The 17235-nt window shown below is 38.3% G+C and overlaps 1 protein-coding gene across 1 annotated transcript; it reads left to right on the top strand.

Annotated features, from left to right (window-relative positions):
- Positions 1–4057: 4057 nt before the first annotated feature.
- samhd1 (SAM domain and HD domain 1) lies at positions 4058–13141 on the top strand. The gene is made up of 16 exons (XM_008413871.2): positions 4058–4410; positions 4545–4611; positions 4753–4825; positions 5035–5195; positions 6347–6462; positions 6981–7051; positions 7872–8030; positions 9111–9211; positions 9335–9443; positions 9530–9621; positions 9726–9841; positions 11012–11151; positions 11413–11508; positions 11634–11738; positions 11975–12112; positions 12923–13141. Exons 1-16 carry the CDS (start codon positions 4224–4226, stop codon positions 13073–13075), a joined length of 1884 nt encoding a protein of 627 aa, XP_008412093.1. The 5' UTR covers positions 4058–4223; the 3' UTR covers positions 13076–13141.
- Positions 13142–17235: the final 4094 nt, after the last annotated feature.

Below are 17235 nucleotides of genomic sequence, written 5' to 3'. Positions count from 1 at the left end.
ACTTAGCAAAGTAAATCTTGTAGGCTAAGAGGCTTTCTGCTTTGGTGCCTCACGTGTGGATACAAGTACCAATGAGCGCACAAGGGTGAAAAATGTTTATGGGCCACTTTAAGAGGCTCTGCTCTTAAGAGGCTTTTCCAGTATTATGAACATCTGACACACTTATATACATGTAAATACAATAACGCTAGTGATTAAACACATTAAGAAAGTTCTACTTAAAATCCCTAAAAACATCTAAAAAATCATCTTCAGGGAAAGGTTTCAAGACATAAACCTGGGTTTCAGACTAACATGCTGGGAGTCGGCCCAGCAGAAACAATGCATATGGTTAAGAATTAAGATTACATCAGTGAATAAAAATAAAACCTGGGCTTGTGAAAAACAGGATTTGATTGTCTGTGTCTTTTGTGGTAGTGTGTTTTGGACTTGTAGACATTATATATATATATATATATATATATATATATATATATATATATATATATATATATATATATATATTTAAAAAAGTATTTCTGTTTCAAACATTTAGTTTTGTCTTTCATCATTTGTGAGCTTTGTGAGTAAAGCTTGTTGTTTGGAGGTAAATATTTTACATCTGTTTTAACAGATTAATATGTTTTGTTTTGCTTTTTCGTAACAGACCAGACAAATGCAGGCTCGACAAAAAGCAGCTGGCAAAATAAATAAAAGTGATTCGCATTCTTAACGGAACTCATTTTACAGCATTTTACAAGAAGGCTAATTCAATCCAAGACCGGAGCTACAGTGCCATCTTGTGGTCATTGCTGAAACACATTGAAATATGAAAGATATTCGCAGACAGAATTCGAAAATTTGAGATGTTTTGATGGGATTTTCGCAAAGGTTAATTTTATCATTTAATAAAGAACATACCTATTTATGATTAGCTCCATGGTCCTTCATTTTTTTTTATATATATAAATGGAGTAACAGAAAAAACATTTATCAGTTCCTTTTATTACAGTGTTTCCCAACCCTGGTCCTCAAGGCACACTGACCTTCATGTTTTAGATGTTCCCCTGCTTCAACACATCCCATTCAGATGATTGCAATTCAGCAAAACCCTGTTAATCAGTCATCAATTGAAATCATGTGTGCTGAAGCAGGGGAACATCTAAAACATGCAGGTCAGTGTGCCTTGAGGACCAGCGTTGGGAAATACTGATTTTAAGGTTCATATCATTTCCTCTTGGACCTGTTTGAACTCACAGTTGCAGCTTTAACAAAATATCAATCAGCAGACGTTACAACAAACACAGCTAAGCAAGCCCCATCCCTATAAAACAGTTTAACTAAAAATACTAGGAAACATAATTAATGTTGATCCTTAAGTAGTTTTTCACAGAAATACCACAACCAAAATCAAAATCGTTGGGATGATGGTGGTGCAGGCATTAGCTCATGGTGACTCTAATTCAGGGGTGTCCAAAGTCGGTCCTCGAGGTCCGGCATCCTGCAAGTTTTAGTTCTCTCTCTGGTTTAGCACACCTGCATCAAATGATGGCTCGTTAGAGGCCCTGAGGAGAATATTGACTTGCTGAGGAGGTTGTTACTACCACTAGGGAGAGAACTAAAACATGCAGGATGCCGGTGGACCGACTTTGGGCACCCCCTGCTTTAATTGAATGTCATTTCACATTACTGTGATTACAGGGCAAAATAATCATATTTTATCTTCTATAAAATCACAGCATAAGGGATATGCTGTGATTAAACTCGTAAAGACATACAGTTTTGATGCGTCTTATTTAGAAAGGAAGCTTTTATTTATAAAAAATATGACGAGCGGAAGCGCATGGTGTGTTAATTTAAAGCACTGAAAACTTTGTAAAGCAGGATATTTTGTGTAAAGCGGGTGAAGCTTTCATTTTTAGAGTCCGTCTCTTGTACCGTTTGTCTGCAAGACGATCGACTCATTTCCGTACGTCTATAACCTGCATAGTCTTCGTTGTTGTCATCATGGCCCCACTGTTGTCAACCAAATCAATAAATCAATGAATTAATCTGTAAATCAATGAGCCAATTAAAGTGCGCAAACGAGCTAGTGTTTTGTTTGTTTTTTTTTTTTGGTACATTCAATGACACCTAGGAATTTGGACGTCTAACCGTCAATAAATTGAAAATAGACAATAATCAAGTCATTCATGTGACTAAAGAACAGACACATACTTCCGCTTTTACTGCTAACTCCCCAAAGTCCCACTTTGCAAACAAAACGCAAAATGTTGGTTGTGCTTCTTGATCGTTATACTAAAGTAATCCATAGTACGTATGCATTGATTTCTTTGTTCTTCACACACATTGTTGTTAATGCCCTACCAACAATACAGCGCTGGATGCATAAATGTTCCTGGTTTTTTTTTTTGTTTTTTTTATGGAATGAGAGGAGACTAAAAATTATGGATGCGACTTATTATCGTTACATTTCCTAATGCTACATTTGCTCACCGACACACTTTCCCCCGCCCCGCTGCGTCAATTGAGATACGTCAAAATAACCAGTCAAAAGGTTGCTCATGTCACACCGGAAGTAAAGTGTTCAACTTCCAAATTAAAATAAAAACGAGCTTCCAAGGAAAGATTTTTTTTTTTAAATAACAATTTACTAAATTTTCATTGTAATGCTTTTCAGTGCTTCAAGAGCAACCTACAAAAAATAAACCAGAGGTGGGTAATAGTTGAATTTAGTCAGTTACATCTGCATGAGTTTTTATGTTGTTGTTTTTAAAGAAATTACATCTACTTACTGCCTGCACCATACTTTTTATGTGTACTTGAGGAATATTATTGTTACAATAATGTTGCTGAATTTTCAGTAAAATTTCCAGCTACTCTACCTAGAGTTACTTCACCAAATGAAGAATATGCATTTTAACCAAATATGCACGAAACACATAACCACACATACATTTTATGTAAAAACTTACACTTCTTGTTTAGACTCAAGCTCAATTGTTCATGTTCTGTCTGCTGAACCTGATGTGCCATTTGTCGTTCAAGTGAATACACAGTAAATATAAGTTATTAATGATCCCTCTTCTGGAGTGAGCATATGACAGGCGTGGAAAGGACAACTCCATTATAACAGGAATAAACTTTCAGCATAACTCATCTCAAGATGCCATGTCATTTTCAATGACCAACTGGATGTCAGAGACCAGATCAGAAAAAAGAAATACAATTAAAAACAAGAAGTGCCACACAAGTTCTGTATGATAAAGAAAGAGAAATCCATAGGTAGACACATAAACTCTGAATCTTAAGATCTATGGGATGAAAAGGCATAAAGTTAGTTGCATCATTTGGTTCTTGAATGACTTGAATGTCCAGGAAAGAGACAATAGGCTCTTTCAAGAAAAGAAACAGAAAGTCAGTCGATAATGTTCTGCACAACTGCAAGAGAATTCCAGCAATGTGGGACAATTGGAGGTGTGGTGTGTGATTGACATGAGCACTATTCAAAAGGACTGGATCAGAAATTCCCCATACCATTCTTTTACAAAGAATAATAGTACAAACACTCACTAGTGATTGTAGTTGGCAAGCAACACTTCAAATTTAAATGACACATTTTCTTGCTGTTTTTGATAGATTTTCTTTTTTCCTATCATAGCATGTTCAAATCCTGTGACTGGCTGATTTTCAAGCCATTTGTCATCACTGTACGATACCTTATCATGCCTGGGAGTGTTACGTGAAACAGGTTATTGTCAAATACAATTGAGAACAATAAAGAGAGAAAAATACTTTATTGGCAGAACATGTTCAGCTGTTAAGTGGTAAGATAAATAAAGAGAAAAAAACTTAACAGAGAATTTAATTGTAGTATAATCAACATTGTAGAAAGTAGGAGAACACAGCAGAGTTAGAATAGTTGTGTTAAGATAACCTGAGCATGCTAACTATAACATGTATTTAAATAAACAAATGATGGTAACTATTTTGATTTCGTGTCGCTTCACTGGTGTGGGGCAAGTGGGCTTTTATTTTGAAATAAATAATCGGAAAGTCGCTTGTGTTTTGAACTAGCTTAGCTGCTCGGGCGAAACGACAAAACCCGGGTAATTTTCACCTTCTTTCTCCACTCTCGGTGCCGAATCAGCTGCGTCTCAGACAGCGTGGAGAAACTGCTTCCGGCTTCACTTATTCCCGTCTTCATTCAGACAACCAGCTAAACGCCTGTTATTGTGATCGACATGGCGAGTCGAAAGCGATCCATGGGGCCAGCTGCTAGCTCGGATGAGGAGTTCAAAACCCCGGAGAAGGGAGTGTCAGTGGTCCGAGGCTCGCCTCCGGACTCCGGCTTCATGCGGTGGGGAGTCGAGGAAACCTGTCAGTACCTGCAAAGAGAAGGACTTGACGAGTGGAAGGATAAGTTCAGAGGTTCGCTTTACTTTTAGTTGGTCAGAAAATAAATATAATGCTTGTTAGCAAGGCAAACATGACGTTTGGCAAGCATGGATGTTTGGTTTGTACATGTCTACTGACGTTGCGCTTTTTGTTCTGATGGGATTCAGCTGAGAAGATTACAGGTGTGGGACTGAGGTACCTCAAGGATGAAGACCTGGAAAAGATTGGCATAAAGTAAGCCTTTACATCTTTCCACAAAACAACATGGCATCGTGGATAAAGGGAAACGTGACCACTACTTCATTTTCTGCTTCTACGTTGAATCTGTAGCTCAGGAAGGTTTTTAAAGGAAAATCTTCTGATTGTTCACTTCAGGTGTCTCGGTGACCGTCTGCAGATTCTGCACAGCCTCAGGAAACTGTGGCAGATTGGAGCTGAACCCAGCAAGGTAAACATTTTCCCACTAAGACAGACTGTCAAGGCTGTTCAGATAACATTAAGCAGACTGTAGGTCCAAGGGCATCTACACAGACGGCACAAAGGAAGAAGAAACTGCTCTGTGTTTCTGTTTTGACCCCTTTGACCCCTTTTTCATGCTGTTGATCGTGAAAGTAGAACTGATCCTGTTCTAATATCTTTTTACTGCCCGTTTGTCAGGTCTTCAATGATCCCATCCACGGCCACGTGGAGCTGCACCCGCTTCTCATCAAGATCATCGACACGCCTCAGTTTCAACGACTTCGAAACATCAAGCAGCTTGGAGGGACGTATCACGTTTTTCCTGGAGCGTCCCACAACCGCTTTGAACACAGTATTGGGTAAATGTCTACATGCTGCTTCTAGTTGCTGTTAATTAAGTTTAGGCCAGGGGTGTCAAACTCCAGTCCTCAAGGGCCGGTGTCCTGCAACTTTTAGAAGTGCCTCTGCTGCACCACACCTTAATAGAATAATTAGGTCATTAGCAAGGCTCTGGAGAACTGAGGAGGTAATTCAGCCATTTGATTCAGGTGTTTTGTACCTGTGGCACATCTAAAAACTGCAGGACAGCGGCCCTTCAGGACTGGAGTTTGACACCCCTGGTTTAGGCAATGGATTTGGGAGAGAAATGCTCACACAGTGCCTTGCAAAATTATCGGTTCCCCGGAAGGTTTGTCTCATTTTGTCAAGTTGCAACCACAAGCTTTTAGTTTATTTAATTTATTTGGGTTTGTAGTTGATAAACCAAAACAAAGTGTGTTATTGCTATGTGAGAAGAAAATAATTTCACACACATTTACAAATACAATCTTAATTCTGGAGCATGCATTTGTATTCAGACACTGAGTCACAATCATTTGCAGCTGTACCTTTTGCTGCAATTACAGCTGCACCTCTCCTTGCTTTGCATGTTTAGAGATTTTTTTCCCCCTAACTACTGGGAAAAAAAAACACTCATTCAGACTGGATGTAGTGTCTCAGAACAGCAATTTTCAATATTTTCAAACATACAGATTGTTCCTCCCAGGACTTGTAAGACATTATAACGATCACTGCTCCAAAAAAAAAAAAAAAAAAATTGCTCATCCCAGTTGTTTGCAGTTTTTTTTCCAGTTCTTGTAAATAATAAATTTTTTTATTCACACATATGTTTAATTATATATCTTTAAAAACCTTCAAGGTGAATGTGCTTGACCATAACTTGCTCTTGTGACACGTGAATTTCCCCACATTGAGGCTATAAATGAGAGATTTATAACCTACCTGTTCTTTTATTTTCACTTTACAATGCACGTGAAATGGAAATGCTGACCTGCCACATAAAAAATATTACTATGTGCAACAAAATGACAGGGTGTGGAGGCTTCACCAAGGCGCTGCATTTTAAAATGGAAATGTTTGTTTTCACTTGGCCAGATATGTCAAGCTGGCCAAGTGAAAAAACCGCTGTGTCTCTCTCGTGACACTTTGTTGTGTTTTTGGCTGATTACAGGGTTGGCTACTTGGCCGGACGACTTGTTCAAGCTCTCAACGAGAAGCAGCCGGAGCTCCTCATCTCTCGCAGGGACATTCTCTGCGTGCAGATCGCTGGACTCTGCCACGACCTTGGTCAGTGCTGCTCTGGGCATACGACTTCACAGTATCGGTCTGGAGACGAGCAGCACTCTGAACTTTTAGGGACTTGGTATTAGTTAGCTTTAGTTTGGATGTTGACCCTTTTCTAATGAGGAAAGGAAGAGGCTTTACTATTCTTTTTAAAAGCCCGTTGCTCCACATCAACTGTTGTTGTGTCCACTCACGGATTAGTTTGTCTTAAATTTTGAAGTAATGTAGTTATAAGCACATCCTGAAGTATGTTTACATAAAAGCTGAGTGTCTAAAGCTATGTGCAGCTCAGAGATTGATTTATTGCACAACCCAGTCTAATCAAGCTAAAATTATTTATTTTGGTTTAACACTGAACTTCTTTGTGGGTTTCATCTCAGATGTTTCCCACTTCTTTGGCTTCAGTTTCTGGGTGTAAGAACAGAAGAGGAGTTGCTGATAATGTGTTTCAACTTGCTAGTTGCCTCTGAAACTAGCAAGATCTAGTTAAAACCAGTATTGCTGTGTTCTTCCCCTTCCAGGACATGGACCTTTTTCACATATGTTCGATGGCATGTTTATACCCAAAGCACGTCCAGGAATTAACTGGAAGGTAAGACTTATTTATTTATTTATTTTTCTTCTATTTTTCCTCTCCACGAGGTGCATGGTCTGGTTTTTCTTGTCTGTTTGCTCACCAGTATCAAGACAGGGTGTTCCTTGTTTGGTTGAAGCCAATTTCAGCTGTAATTATGAGTCACAACCAAATAATTTGGCAGCTAAGGAGATGTCAAAAAAGTCACACTGTAAGAGTTCAGCTGTAAATCAAATGACTGCTGTTGTTGGTATACAACTGACATTTGTCATTAAAATAAAGGCATGACCATAATATTATAATTATCCTGATCAATTTTCCACCACATTAAATCAGGAACAAAGATCTTCCATTTATATCTGTGCTTTTTGGTCATTTCACAGGGAAGATGGTTTGAAGTATTAGCTTGGTGGGGAAAAAGACTTGGACCACTGTGTGGAAGCCAGTTTACTACAACATAAATGTTTTAATAGATGTAAAAACTCAAGTATGCCAGAAAGTCCTGCCTGCTGGATTCAACCATATTGTGAATTTATAGATCTGAAGATTTTAATTGAGGAAGGTAAGCATTTCTGTCAGCCAGGGCTTCTGCACAAAGCTGTTAATGTCAGTTGTTGAGGTAACGGCGCATTTTATGGCCCAGACTGATACAGACTTGAGAACGACTATACAGAGTCTTTACAAACGTGAGTAAAAGAAGAGTTTGCAACAGCTGCTGTTATCTGTAATATCAGCTGAGCTCCTTCTGTTCAAACCGGAAGTCGTCATCCGTTCACATTCTGCTGATTTTATGATGTTGAACCTGTTCCTTTTTTAAATACGTTTTTGTATCTTGCAGCACGAGGCTGCCTCTCTAAAAATGTTTGACTACCTTGTGGCTGACAACCGCCTGAGACCGGTCATGGAGGAGCACGGTCTGGTGCTGCCAGAGGACCTGGACTTTATCAAGGAGCAGATCGCAGGACCGACAGAGAGCAGCTCAGGTCGAGGAAAAAAGGTGATCAATGTGTTGAAGACACCAAACTGCGCACACTCTGTATCACTATTCCTGGCTGTGTTATTGCAACATTCATAGTTTCTGAAAAGTCTAAAAAAATTATTTAATCTTCTCAAGTTTGGGCCTTATAAAATCCTACCCAGTGGAGTCCAAACTTTTTACTTTGTGGCCCAAAATTGCAAAGGTAAAGCACTCTGATGGCATTTTTGTCCCCCAAATTAAATCTCCAAAATGCTTTAGGATTTTTTAAGTTCACATGGCTATAAAAGTAAGATTATAAAATGTCTTTAATTTAACATAATAAAACTTGCAGCAACCCCCACTGTTCCAAATCACAGAGGTGACGTTTCTAGTTCTTGGCTCTTTTATAAAACGGTTAAGCTATGCACACCACTATTTTAAATCATGTGACAGTCATGTGATCACATCAGCAGTAGCGATCCAGGACATAAGAACCAAACTACAACACATAATGCAAGGTTTCCCCCAGAAAATTTGCTAAGCCCGGTGGTCGGGGTGCCAAGGCTGTCCACCGGTGGTCCACCGTGTTTTTGTATTAAAAGATGTTAAGCTGACAGGACATTTAAAAAGATCACTCTGTAATTATACGTTACGGGGAAACATCCCCAGTGAAACACTACTTAAACCCACAACTAGTCTTAAACAACAAATCAAAATATACAATTAAAATGAATATCAATTATTTGCACTTTTGTTTAATCCAAATTAAGTCAGCAGCTCCATCAATGTACCACAGCAGAATTCCACAGACAAACGTAAATGTCCATCTATTATTTATATTGTCTCCAACATTAAATTGAATTTAAATGAAAGAATCTGGTGGCATTAGTTGCAGTACCAAAACCCACCACAATCCATTGGATGGAAAGTTTCAGGACATGTTTACAGTAAAAGGGTAATACAACAGGTGTTTGGACTGATGTGGATTTTCAAGTGTGTTTGTTGAAGAGGGATTGACGTCATAAATGACCACACCTGAATCATAAAGCATATGTTTCAGCCTCCTAAATCAATATTTACCAATGATGAACTCATTAGTTTTTTTTTTCTTCTCCACAGTGGCCGTACAAAGGCCGTTCTAAAGACAAGTCCTTCCTCTATGAGATTGTCGCCAACAAGAATAACGGTATTGATGTGGATAAATGGGATTATTTTGCAAGGTGGGGAACTGTTTGGATTTGACAGTTCAATGCTAAATCAACATTTAATGTGAATTATGTTCCTATTGCATATATTATACAATTCTTATTGTATAATGTTTTTGTTTCGCTCTCTGTCCTCAGGGATTGCTATCATTTAGGCATCCAGAACAATTTTGATTATCGGCGCTTCCTAAAATTTGCAAGGGTCTGTGAAGTGGATGGGCAGAAGCACATCTGCACAAGAGACAAGGTGTAATTTTATTTTTTAATTTCTTAATTAACAGGTTAGAAAATGTGAAAGTCGGTCACTAACATTCAGGATGTGGTTTTAAACAGGAGGTGGGCAATCTGTACGACATGTTCCACACTAGGAACTGTCTCCACAGAAGAGCCTACCAGCACAAAGTGGGCAACATCATCGAGACAATGTGAGTTATTTCTCTTTTCTTTTGCTCAGTTACTGTGATTTTTCCTTCTTGGACCATGTAGCAGTTTTTCCTGAAGTCCTCATAAGTTTGATCTACATCCACAGGATCACAGAAGCATTTTTAAAAGCGGATCAGCACATCCATGTTGAAGGTTCTGAGGGGAAAATCTTCACTCTGTCCACAGCCATTGATGACATGGTGGCCTACACAAAGCTGACAGGTCAGAAATAAACACTGTAAATTTACATGTAATCTTTTAGTCAAAGCTGAATGAGCCTTTGAAACATATGCTGTGAGGTAATAAATCATAGATTGTGATAAGCCATGGGTTGATTTTAAGACAGCACAATATGATAAAAACATGTAGTAATAATAGTGTTGTTGAATAATGCAATGATGATGATTAATCCATGTTTCTGTTCGTTATTTTCCTTCATCAGTGTCCCAACTACTGTTTGAGCTTTAACATCTCAGCTACAAAAAATTTACATTTCCATTGAAGAAAGTGAAAACCCATCCAGCAGGCAACATACATAATTTGGCACTTGGAATATAATATCCTACTAAGTATTTATTCCAATACCTGTGATTGTACACATACTGTTAAAACCAGAAGTTTGCATTCACTGTTTAAAGTGACACAAGCATTTTTTTTTATTCCTTTGTGCACCTGGGATACAGCAGTCATTGAAGTAGCTCTCCAATTGTGTAACATCTGTATACAAAATTAAACTAGAGCAACTTTACATGAAGAAAAATCAAAGCTACAGCCCGTTCACTGGATTTGTCTAATTTCCTTAAGAAAAAATCTTTAGATTGCTTATGCAATCCAATTTATTACCATTTAGTTTTGTATTTGCTGTAAGAGATGTCACATTTTGCGTAGCGAATCAGTAAAGAAAGTTATTTCACTTTTTTTAATGGATTCCCTGAAATATATTTTTAAAGAGTTTTAAATGTATTAAGATGCATCTTTTTCTATAGAGCTGACTCGCTGTGTTTCACATCTCTATGCAGCCAGTCATAGTGACTCCTTACTCAGATCTGTTGATGTAACATAAACTGTCAGTCACATGTCCCTATATGTGACTCTTTAAAGTGTGAAGTCAGAATATGACCTGCTGCATTTGTCACTTACCTTTTTAGTATATAGTTGTTTTCCCTTCATTGCATCTTTTTCTTAAATGAGAGGTGGTATAATACTTGTCAAATGTAAATTAGGCTCCATGACTATAATTTAGAAAAACCATGAACACAAAGGTATGCCAGTCTTGAAGTTAATGGTCTTTTACCATTAATTTCAAGTTTTCTCTTGTGGTTATCTGTCTCAATGAATTGGATAAGTTTCTTGAGTTGACATAACTTTTTCTTCTCTCTCTTTGTTTTGTAGATAACGTGTTTGAACAGATCCTGAACTCATCCTCTCCAGAGCTTGCAGAAGCAAAGATGATACTGCACAAAATCATCTGCCGGAAACTCTACAAGTGTCTGGGGCAAACCCAGCCGGACAAAGCCTTGACCGTCACTCAGGTTTGTTTGTAATTGGACAGCTGTTTTGTAAATGTAAGTAATTAGAAGGCTAAGATGCCTGAATTGTTTGCATATTTTGAAATTACACACTGTCGGGCTGCATTAAGTTACATTCTGGAAACTGGGAAATAAACTAAAAGGAGCAGAAATAATGAAAAATAATTTATAAAAACTCAGATTTACTGCACTAGTTTTTGTGTTTCATCTTAATGTTTAAATAGAGATGTCTTCTCACTTTATCAATTATTTTCTTACCTTAAGGAAAATATTCACAGCTGGGAGGCAGATTTGGCTCAGTCCATTCCCCACAGTGGCTCTCATGATGTTGATCTTAAGCCAGAGGACTTTGTTGTCAGCGTGAGTTTTGTAAAAAAAAAAAAAAAAAAATCTATTTCTGCAAAACTTTAGGAGTTAATTTTTTGGGGGAAAACAGTTGAGGTTTTTTGTCTGTTTTTATTTGGTGAAATATTCTTTTCTTGTAGGTTATCATGATGGACTATGGGATGAAGGAAAAGAACCCCATCAATAACGTTCGTTTTTACTGCAAGGATGACCCAACAAAAGCCATAAAAATCAATAAAAACCAGGTAAAGATTTAACGTAAAATCAAATCCACTGTACCTCTTTCATTATCAGGCCTCTGTAGAACCTATTTGCTTGCTAACAAGATTAGCCACTTGATTTAGCCATTTTGGACCAGGAATCGATCTGAAAGTTATTACCCCCAAAGACAGCAGTTTGACATAAATGTCTAAAATTTTTCTGCCTCTGTTTTGAACTTAATTACCAAAGATAATTTATGTGGTGCCGTCATTCCTTGTAGGTATCTAAACTTCTCCCAGAGCACTTTGCTGAACAGCTGGTCAGGGTGTACTGTAAGAAGACGGATGAGAGAACCCTGGAGGCCGCCAAGAAGCACTTTGTTCAGTGGTGCATGGACAGGAACTTCTCAAAGCCTCAGGTATTTCTGCAGACTGCATGGCATAAACAGTTGGTCAGATATTTAACATTTTAATGTTATGTTATAACATTAAAAAGCAGATTTTCCTCCTTTTCTAAGGCTCTGCAGTAACAGAGCACTACTCAATATGTATGGATGGTGTCAGAGGCCTATTAGTTCAAAGTATTAACTAAACCCAATAAACCTTAATATGCATTATGTCAGATGTTACTTTTTTTAGTAACTTTCTATAAAAAAAATAAACTAATGAACACGACGCACATTTGTTGTTGACACAACTTAAGATATTACTCTTTAATTTAGTCATACTATGACAAAAACCCTCATAAAGATGAACATGTTGTAGTTCTACCATCTTCTGCTCATGAAGCCGCAGGCTTTTCTCAATCTTACAATTTTTCAGACTGGTTTTTGGAAATGGAACAAACTATATGATCCTGTTATGTTGATTTGCATTTCCCCATCAGATACTGTTTTGCGTGTTTGTTCAGCGCTCATAACCCATGCGCCATGTTTGCACTTCAAGAAAGCACACACTGAAAGCTCAAAGTGTTCTGGCAGTTTTGTCCCATTTTTTTGCAGCAGCACTCTCAAATACATTTATAGTAATATGGATGGATGGATACAAGCAAAACTGGAACAATACACCAGTGCCTGATGGTGGTATAGATGGGTGTTATAGTAAAAATAAGTTAACATTTGCATTTAATTTAATAATGGTAAAACTACCCAACCTTTTACTGGTGTTTTAATTCTGGAGGCTCTGCATTCTTGCAAATCTCATACCAAACATTTGTTTCTTACCTGTAGGATGGAGATGTCATAGCACCTGAGCTGACTCCTCTGAAACCCAGCTGGTGCACCAACAACGAAGGCGAGGACAGTGATGGCTGCAGCTCCAAGGAAACAAACGCTCACATGAATGGACTCAAGAAAGCTAAGACTCAGCTTAACTTTCAGTGAGCGGAGAGAGACAGACGGCTGCACCCTGTTGCACATGAGAAGTAAACAAAGATGACTGTTACATGATAAGTATATTTTTATACAAGAGCCCAGAAAATAGCTTTTTATACAGAACACAGAAATTAGAAAAACATTTAGTGAAACGGTCACAGACAAGGTTTGTTTCAGAAAAATTTTAAATTTAGTAATGCATATTTATTTTATAGTTTCTTTTAATTGCTTTTGTTTATTAAATTGGAAGGTTAAAGGCCTTTTATAATTTTCAAAACTGTATCGTCATCAAATTTTACTCGGCCTTTAATAACGACTATCGGTCTGCTGCATTTAAAGAACCAGCTCTGCACATTTAAAGTGTTTACATTTTATTTTTATTACTTGAGATGATGGAGAAACTCCCTTTCTATTTATTTCATTTAGGGTTGCGTTTTGGTTGAATGTTTTGATACACCTTTATTTATTGTTTCTCCAGAAAATTCCTCTGCTTCCTCCTCTCATCTCTGCCTTGCAGGTCTGATGGAAACATTTGAGTCTTTACATTTTATCTAATCATGTTGTGGCCTTATCAGATCTTTGCTTGATTGTGTTTTAAAAAAAATCTAATGTTGGTTGCTGTGGTTTCTGAATGCAACCCTGATGGTTTGAAAAAATCTGTTGAAATAAACTCTTCAGAAATCATCCCATGTTTCACAATTGTTTAAATTGAGAAGATGCCATAAAGTCATCTGAAGCTAAAGATGAAGGTTACAAGTTGTTTTGTCTGATTGTTTTACATAACCCATGTTAGAAGCCACAGAGTGACAGGTGAATTCTTGGTGATTGATTCCACCAAGAGTTACAATCACAAGCTGCAAAGAAATCTTATATCATGTTCATGCCAGTATCACCATCACACTGATTTCAGACCAACATGCTGGGCATTTTAAACTGCTCTTTCAATTAACATGAAACAATCAGTGTTGTGCCTATGTTATGATGCTATGTCTTTCCTTTTCAGGAATTGAAACTGGTGGGATCATAATTCACTTTACATGATAAATGGAGCCAATTAATATGCAGCTGTAGATCGAAATTCATTCAAAGATGGAGAGGTAGATGCAACCATTTTGAAATGAAACCTTTCCAAATCACTGTTTCTGGCAGTGAAGATTATGCAAGTCTTTTGGCCGAGTTCCTTTACTACAAGAATCCATTGATCACATAAGAACAAGTTGTTCTGGATTTAAATGGCTTCAACAATCAATGGTGCGATGAACCTGTTTCATTCTTGGCATGAGTTTGTTTTGTTACAGATTATCAAAAACGGCAAAGAAGCATCAGCTGTTGTACTATATCACCTTCAGTGATGGGTGTGTCCAGATATTTTTCATTCTTATCAAGGTTTCCATCCTTTTTTTTTTTTTTTTTTTTTGGATTATTGAAACAAGGTGTTGCCCATAGTTTAATACTGCATATGCTTGTATTTCAGACATCATTATATTTAAGAGGCATACGTTGCATAAAATGATGGACGTTTCTACTGTTACTGCCAAAGAAATAAAGTCAGCAAACTAAGTATTGAACACATCAATGTTCTTAATTTAACTTTTTTTTTTTTAATGGGGCAAAAGAAATAAAACGGATGTAATCCAAGTAATTCACAAATACAAAGAGTTAGAGCTCATAATTTCACAAATAAAATTATGGATGAAATTGGAATTAATATGAAAACAATACTTCATAGTAAATCAAACCATGATTTTCCCACCTACAAATATAATTTTTGGCATGTTTTTTTGTGAGATGCCCTATTATTCTTACTCTAAAGTTGGTGTTTGCAGTGACATTCAGAGATTTCATGTTTGCCGTCAATAAACAGGATGTTATTCTCCCATTCTTTCACTGGCTTCTCCAAATTCTCTGCAGAAAACTCCAAACCAGCTCGAAAATCCCTTTTCTTCAGTAGTCATAGAGTCACAATTGTTTAAATTGAGAGGAATACTATGAAGTCATCTGAAGCTAAAGATTAAAGAAACAAGTTGTTTTGTCTGATTGTTTTACATAACTCATGCTAAACCCCACAGAGAAATGGGTGAATTCTTGGTGACTCATTCATTTTACAAGATAAATGGAGCCAATTAATATGCAGCTATTGAGTGAAATTCATTCAAAGTATAGAGAGCAAACAAAATGCAATCATTTTGAAATGAAACCTTTCCAAATCACTTTGTGGCAGTGATGAATAAACAAGTCTTCGTGCCGAGTTCCTTTACTACAGGAATCCATTGATCACATAATGACAAGTTGATGTGGATTTAAAGGGCTGCAACAATCAATGGTGTGATGAACCTGTTTCATTCTTGGCATGAGTATGTTTTGTTACAGATGATCAAAAATGGCAAAGAAGCATCAGCTGTTGTACTATATCACATTCAGTGATGGGTGTGTCCAGATATTTTTCATTCTTAGTGTCAAAATTTCCATTGTTGGTCTGGATCAGTGGTTCTTAACCTGGGTTCGATCGAACCCCAGGGGTTCGGTGAGTAGGCGGAGCCTCTGCCGCGGAGGTAAAGACACACTTGTGTAAAGTCGTGATGACGCGCCGCTTTGCCATCACTTGCTGCAGAGGATCACGTTGCATAGCTTAGCCAATCAGTGCTGCGGAGGAGCACTGATTCAAGGAGTTCCACTCTTTTTACCAAATTCTATAGTCTAAATCTGCTCCTTAGTCGCATCTTTTCGGGGTTGCTACTGCCTCTAGTGGCGTGGGGGTGGTAACACAGCTAATATAATTACATTACTAAATCAGAATACCGCAAAGTATGTTGTGTGTCGGGGGTGGAGTGGAGGAGGAGGAATAAGAAGGGTTCGGTGAATGCGCATATGAAACTGGGGGGTTCGGTACCTCAAAAAAGGTTAAGAACCACTGGTCTAGATGATTGAAACAAGATGTTGTCCATTATTTTGAAACTCCATGTGTTTGTATGGCAAACATCCTAAGAGGTAAGGGATGTTTGTCTCTTAGGATGGCAAACATCCATTCATCCATCCATCCATCCATCCATTTCCTTCCGCTTATCCGGGGTCGGGTCGCGGGGGCAGCAGCTTCAGAAGGGAGRCCCAGACTYCCCTCTCCCCAGCCACTTCTTCCAGCTCCTCCGGGGGAACCCCAAGGCGTTCCCAGGCCAGCCGAGAGCCATAGTGTGTGGAGCGTGTTCTGGGTCTTCCCCGAGGCCTCCTCCCGGTGGGACGTGCCCGGRACACCTCACCAGGGAGGCGTCCGCATCCTGACCAGATGCCCGAGCCACCTCAACTGGCTCCTCTCGACGTGGAGGAGCAGCGGCTCTACTCTGAGTCCCTCTCGGATGACCGAGCTACCATCAATAACTTTATAACGTAACACTTTGGAGTTATTTTTTGGTTTTAGAGTACAAAAACATTTTTGACAGATACAGGTTTCTACTCACCGGGGTGTAAGTGTCGCGTATAATGACGTCAGCTTCTTCTTGGATTTTTGTGGAATCCGTCCTTATTTTTATTATTTGAATCAAAAACATTAAAACGTTTACAGAACAGCTTGGCATGCAATCACAAAAGAAAATGCAACTCATGTTTAGAAGATTATCATCAACAAAATGTAGGTAATTCATTCATTTGTGCACAAACACATCACTTTGCATGGAAGGGGCACAGACAAAATATTGTTTTGCTTCCAATAGTCCTGAATACTGGGCAGTGAAACTACCCAGTATTCAGGGCAGTGACCAATTTTTTTGGTCAGTAGACCAAAAAAATTGTACAGATCTTCCATTTCAATGTCATTCCATTTGTACTTTTTCCCTGAAGTATTTTTTGCTGCATTTTTGTTTGTGTTGAGGCAAATTGTTTTCACTGTGTCAGTGGCAAAATATAATAAAAAAAGTTATTTTGGACTATGAGAAGACAGGTTGTTTATTTGGACACCGGGTGTTCGCCGTGGCTGAAACCTGCTGCTTACTCCCGGCACAATGTCAGGATCCTCCTCCGTCTTCCAGGGATCACTGTGGCTCAGCAGCGCCACCTCTCGGTGATCGAGACTGCGCAGTTGCACATCGCCGCCTACTTCTCAGTTTCGATCTTCGCTTAGCTACGTTTGTCCCTGTTTGTCCCTATGTTTGTCCCTGTTTGTCCCTATGTTTGTCCCT

The sequence above is a fragment of the Poecilia reticulata genome, linkage group LG7, assembly GCF_000633615.1.
Source record: "Poecilia reticulata strain Guanapo linkage group LG7, Guppy_female_1.0+MT, whole genome shotgun sequence".
NCBI lineage: Eukaryota > Metazoa > Chordata > Actinopteri > Cyprinodontiformes > Poeciliidae > Poecilia > Poecilia reticulata.
Note: the sequence above shows the minus strand (reverse complement) of the source record. Positions and strands in the feature narration are given on the sequence as shown.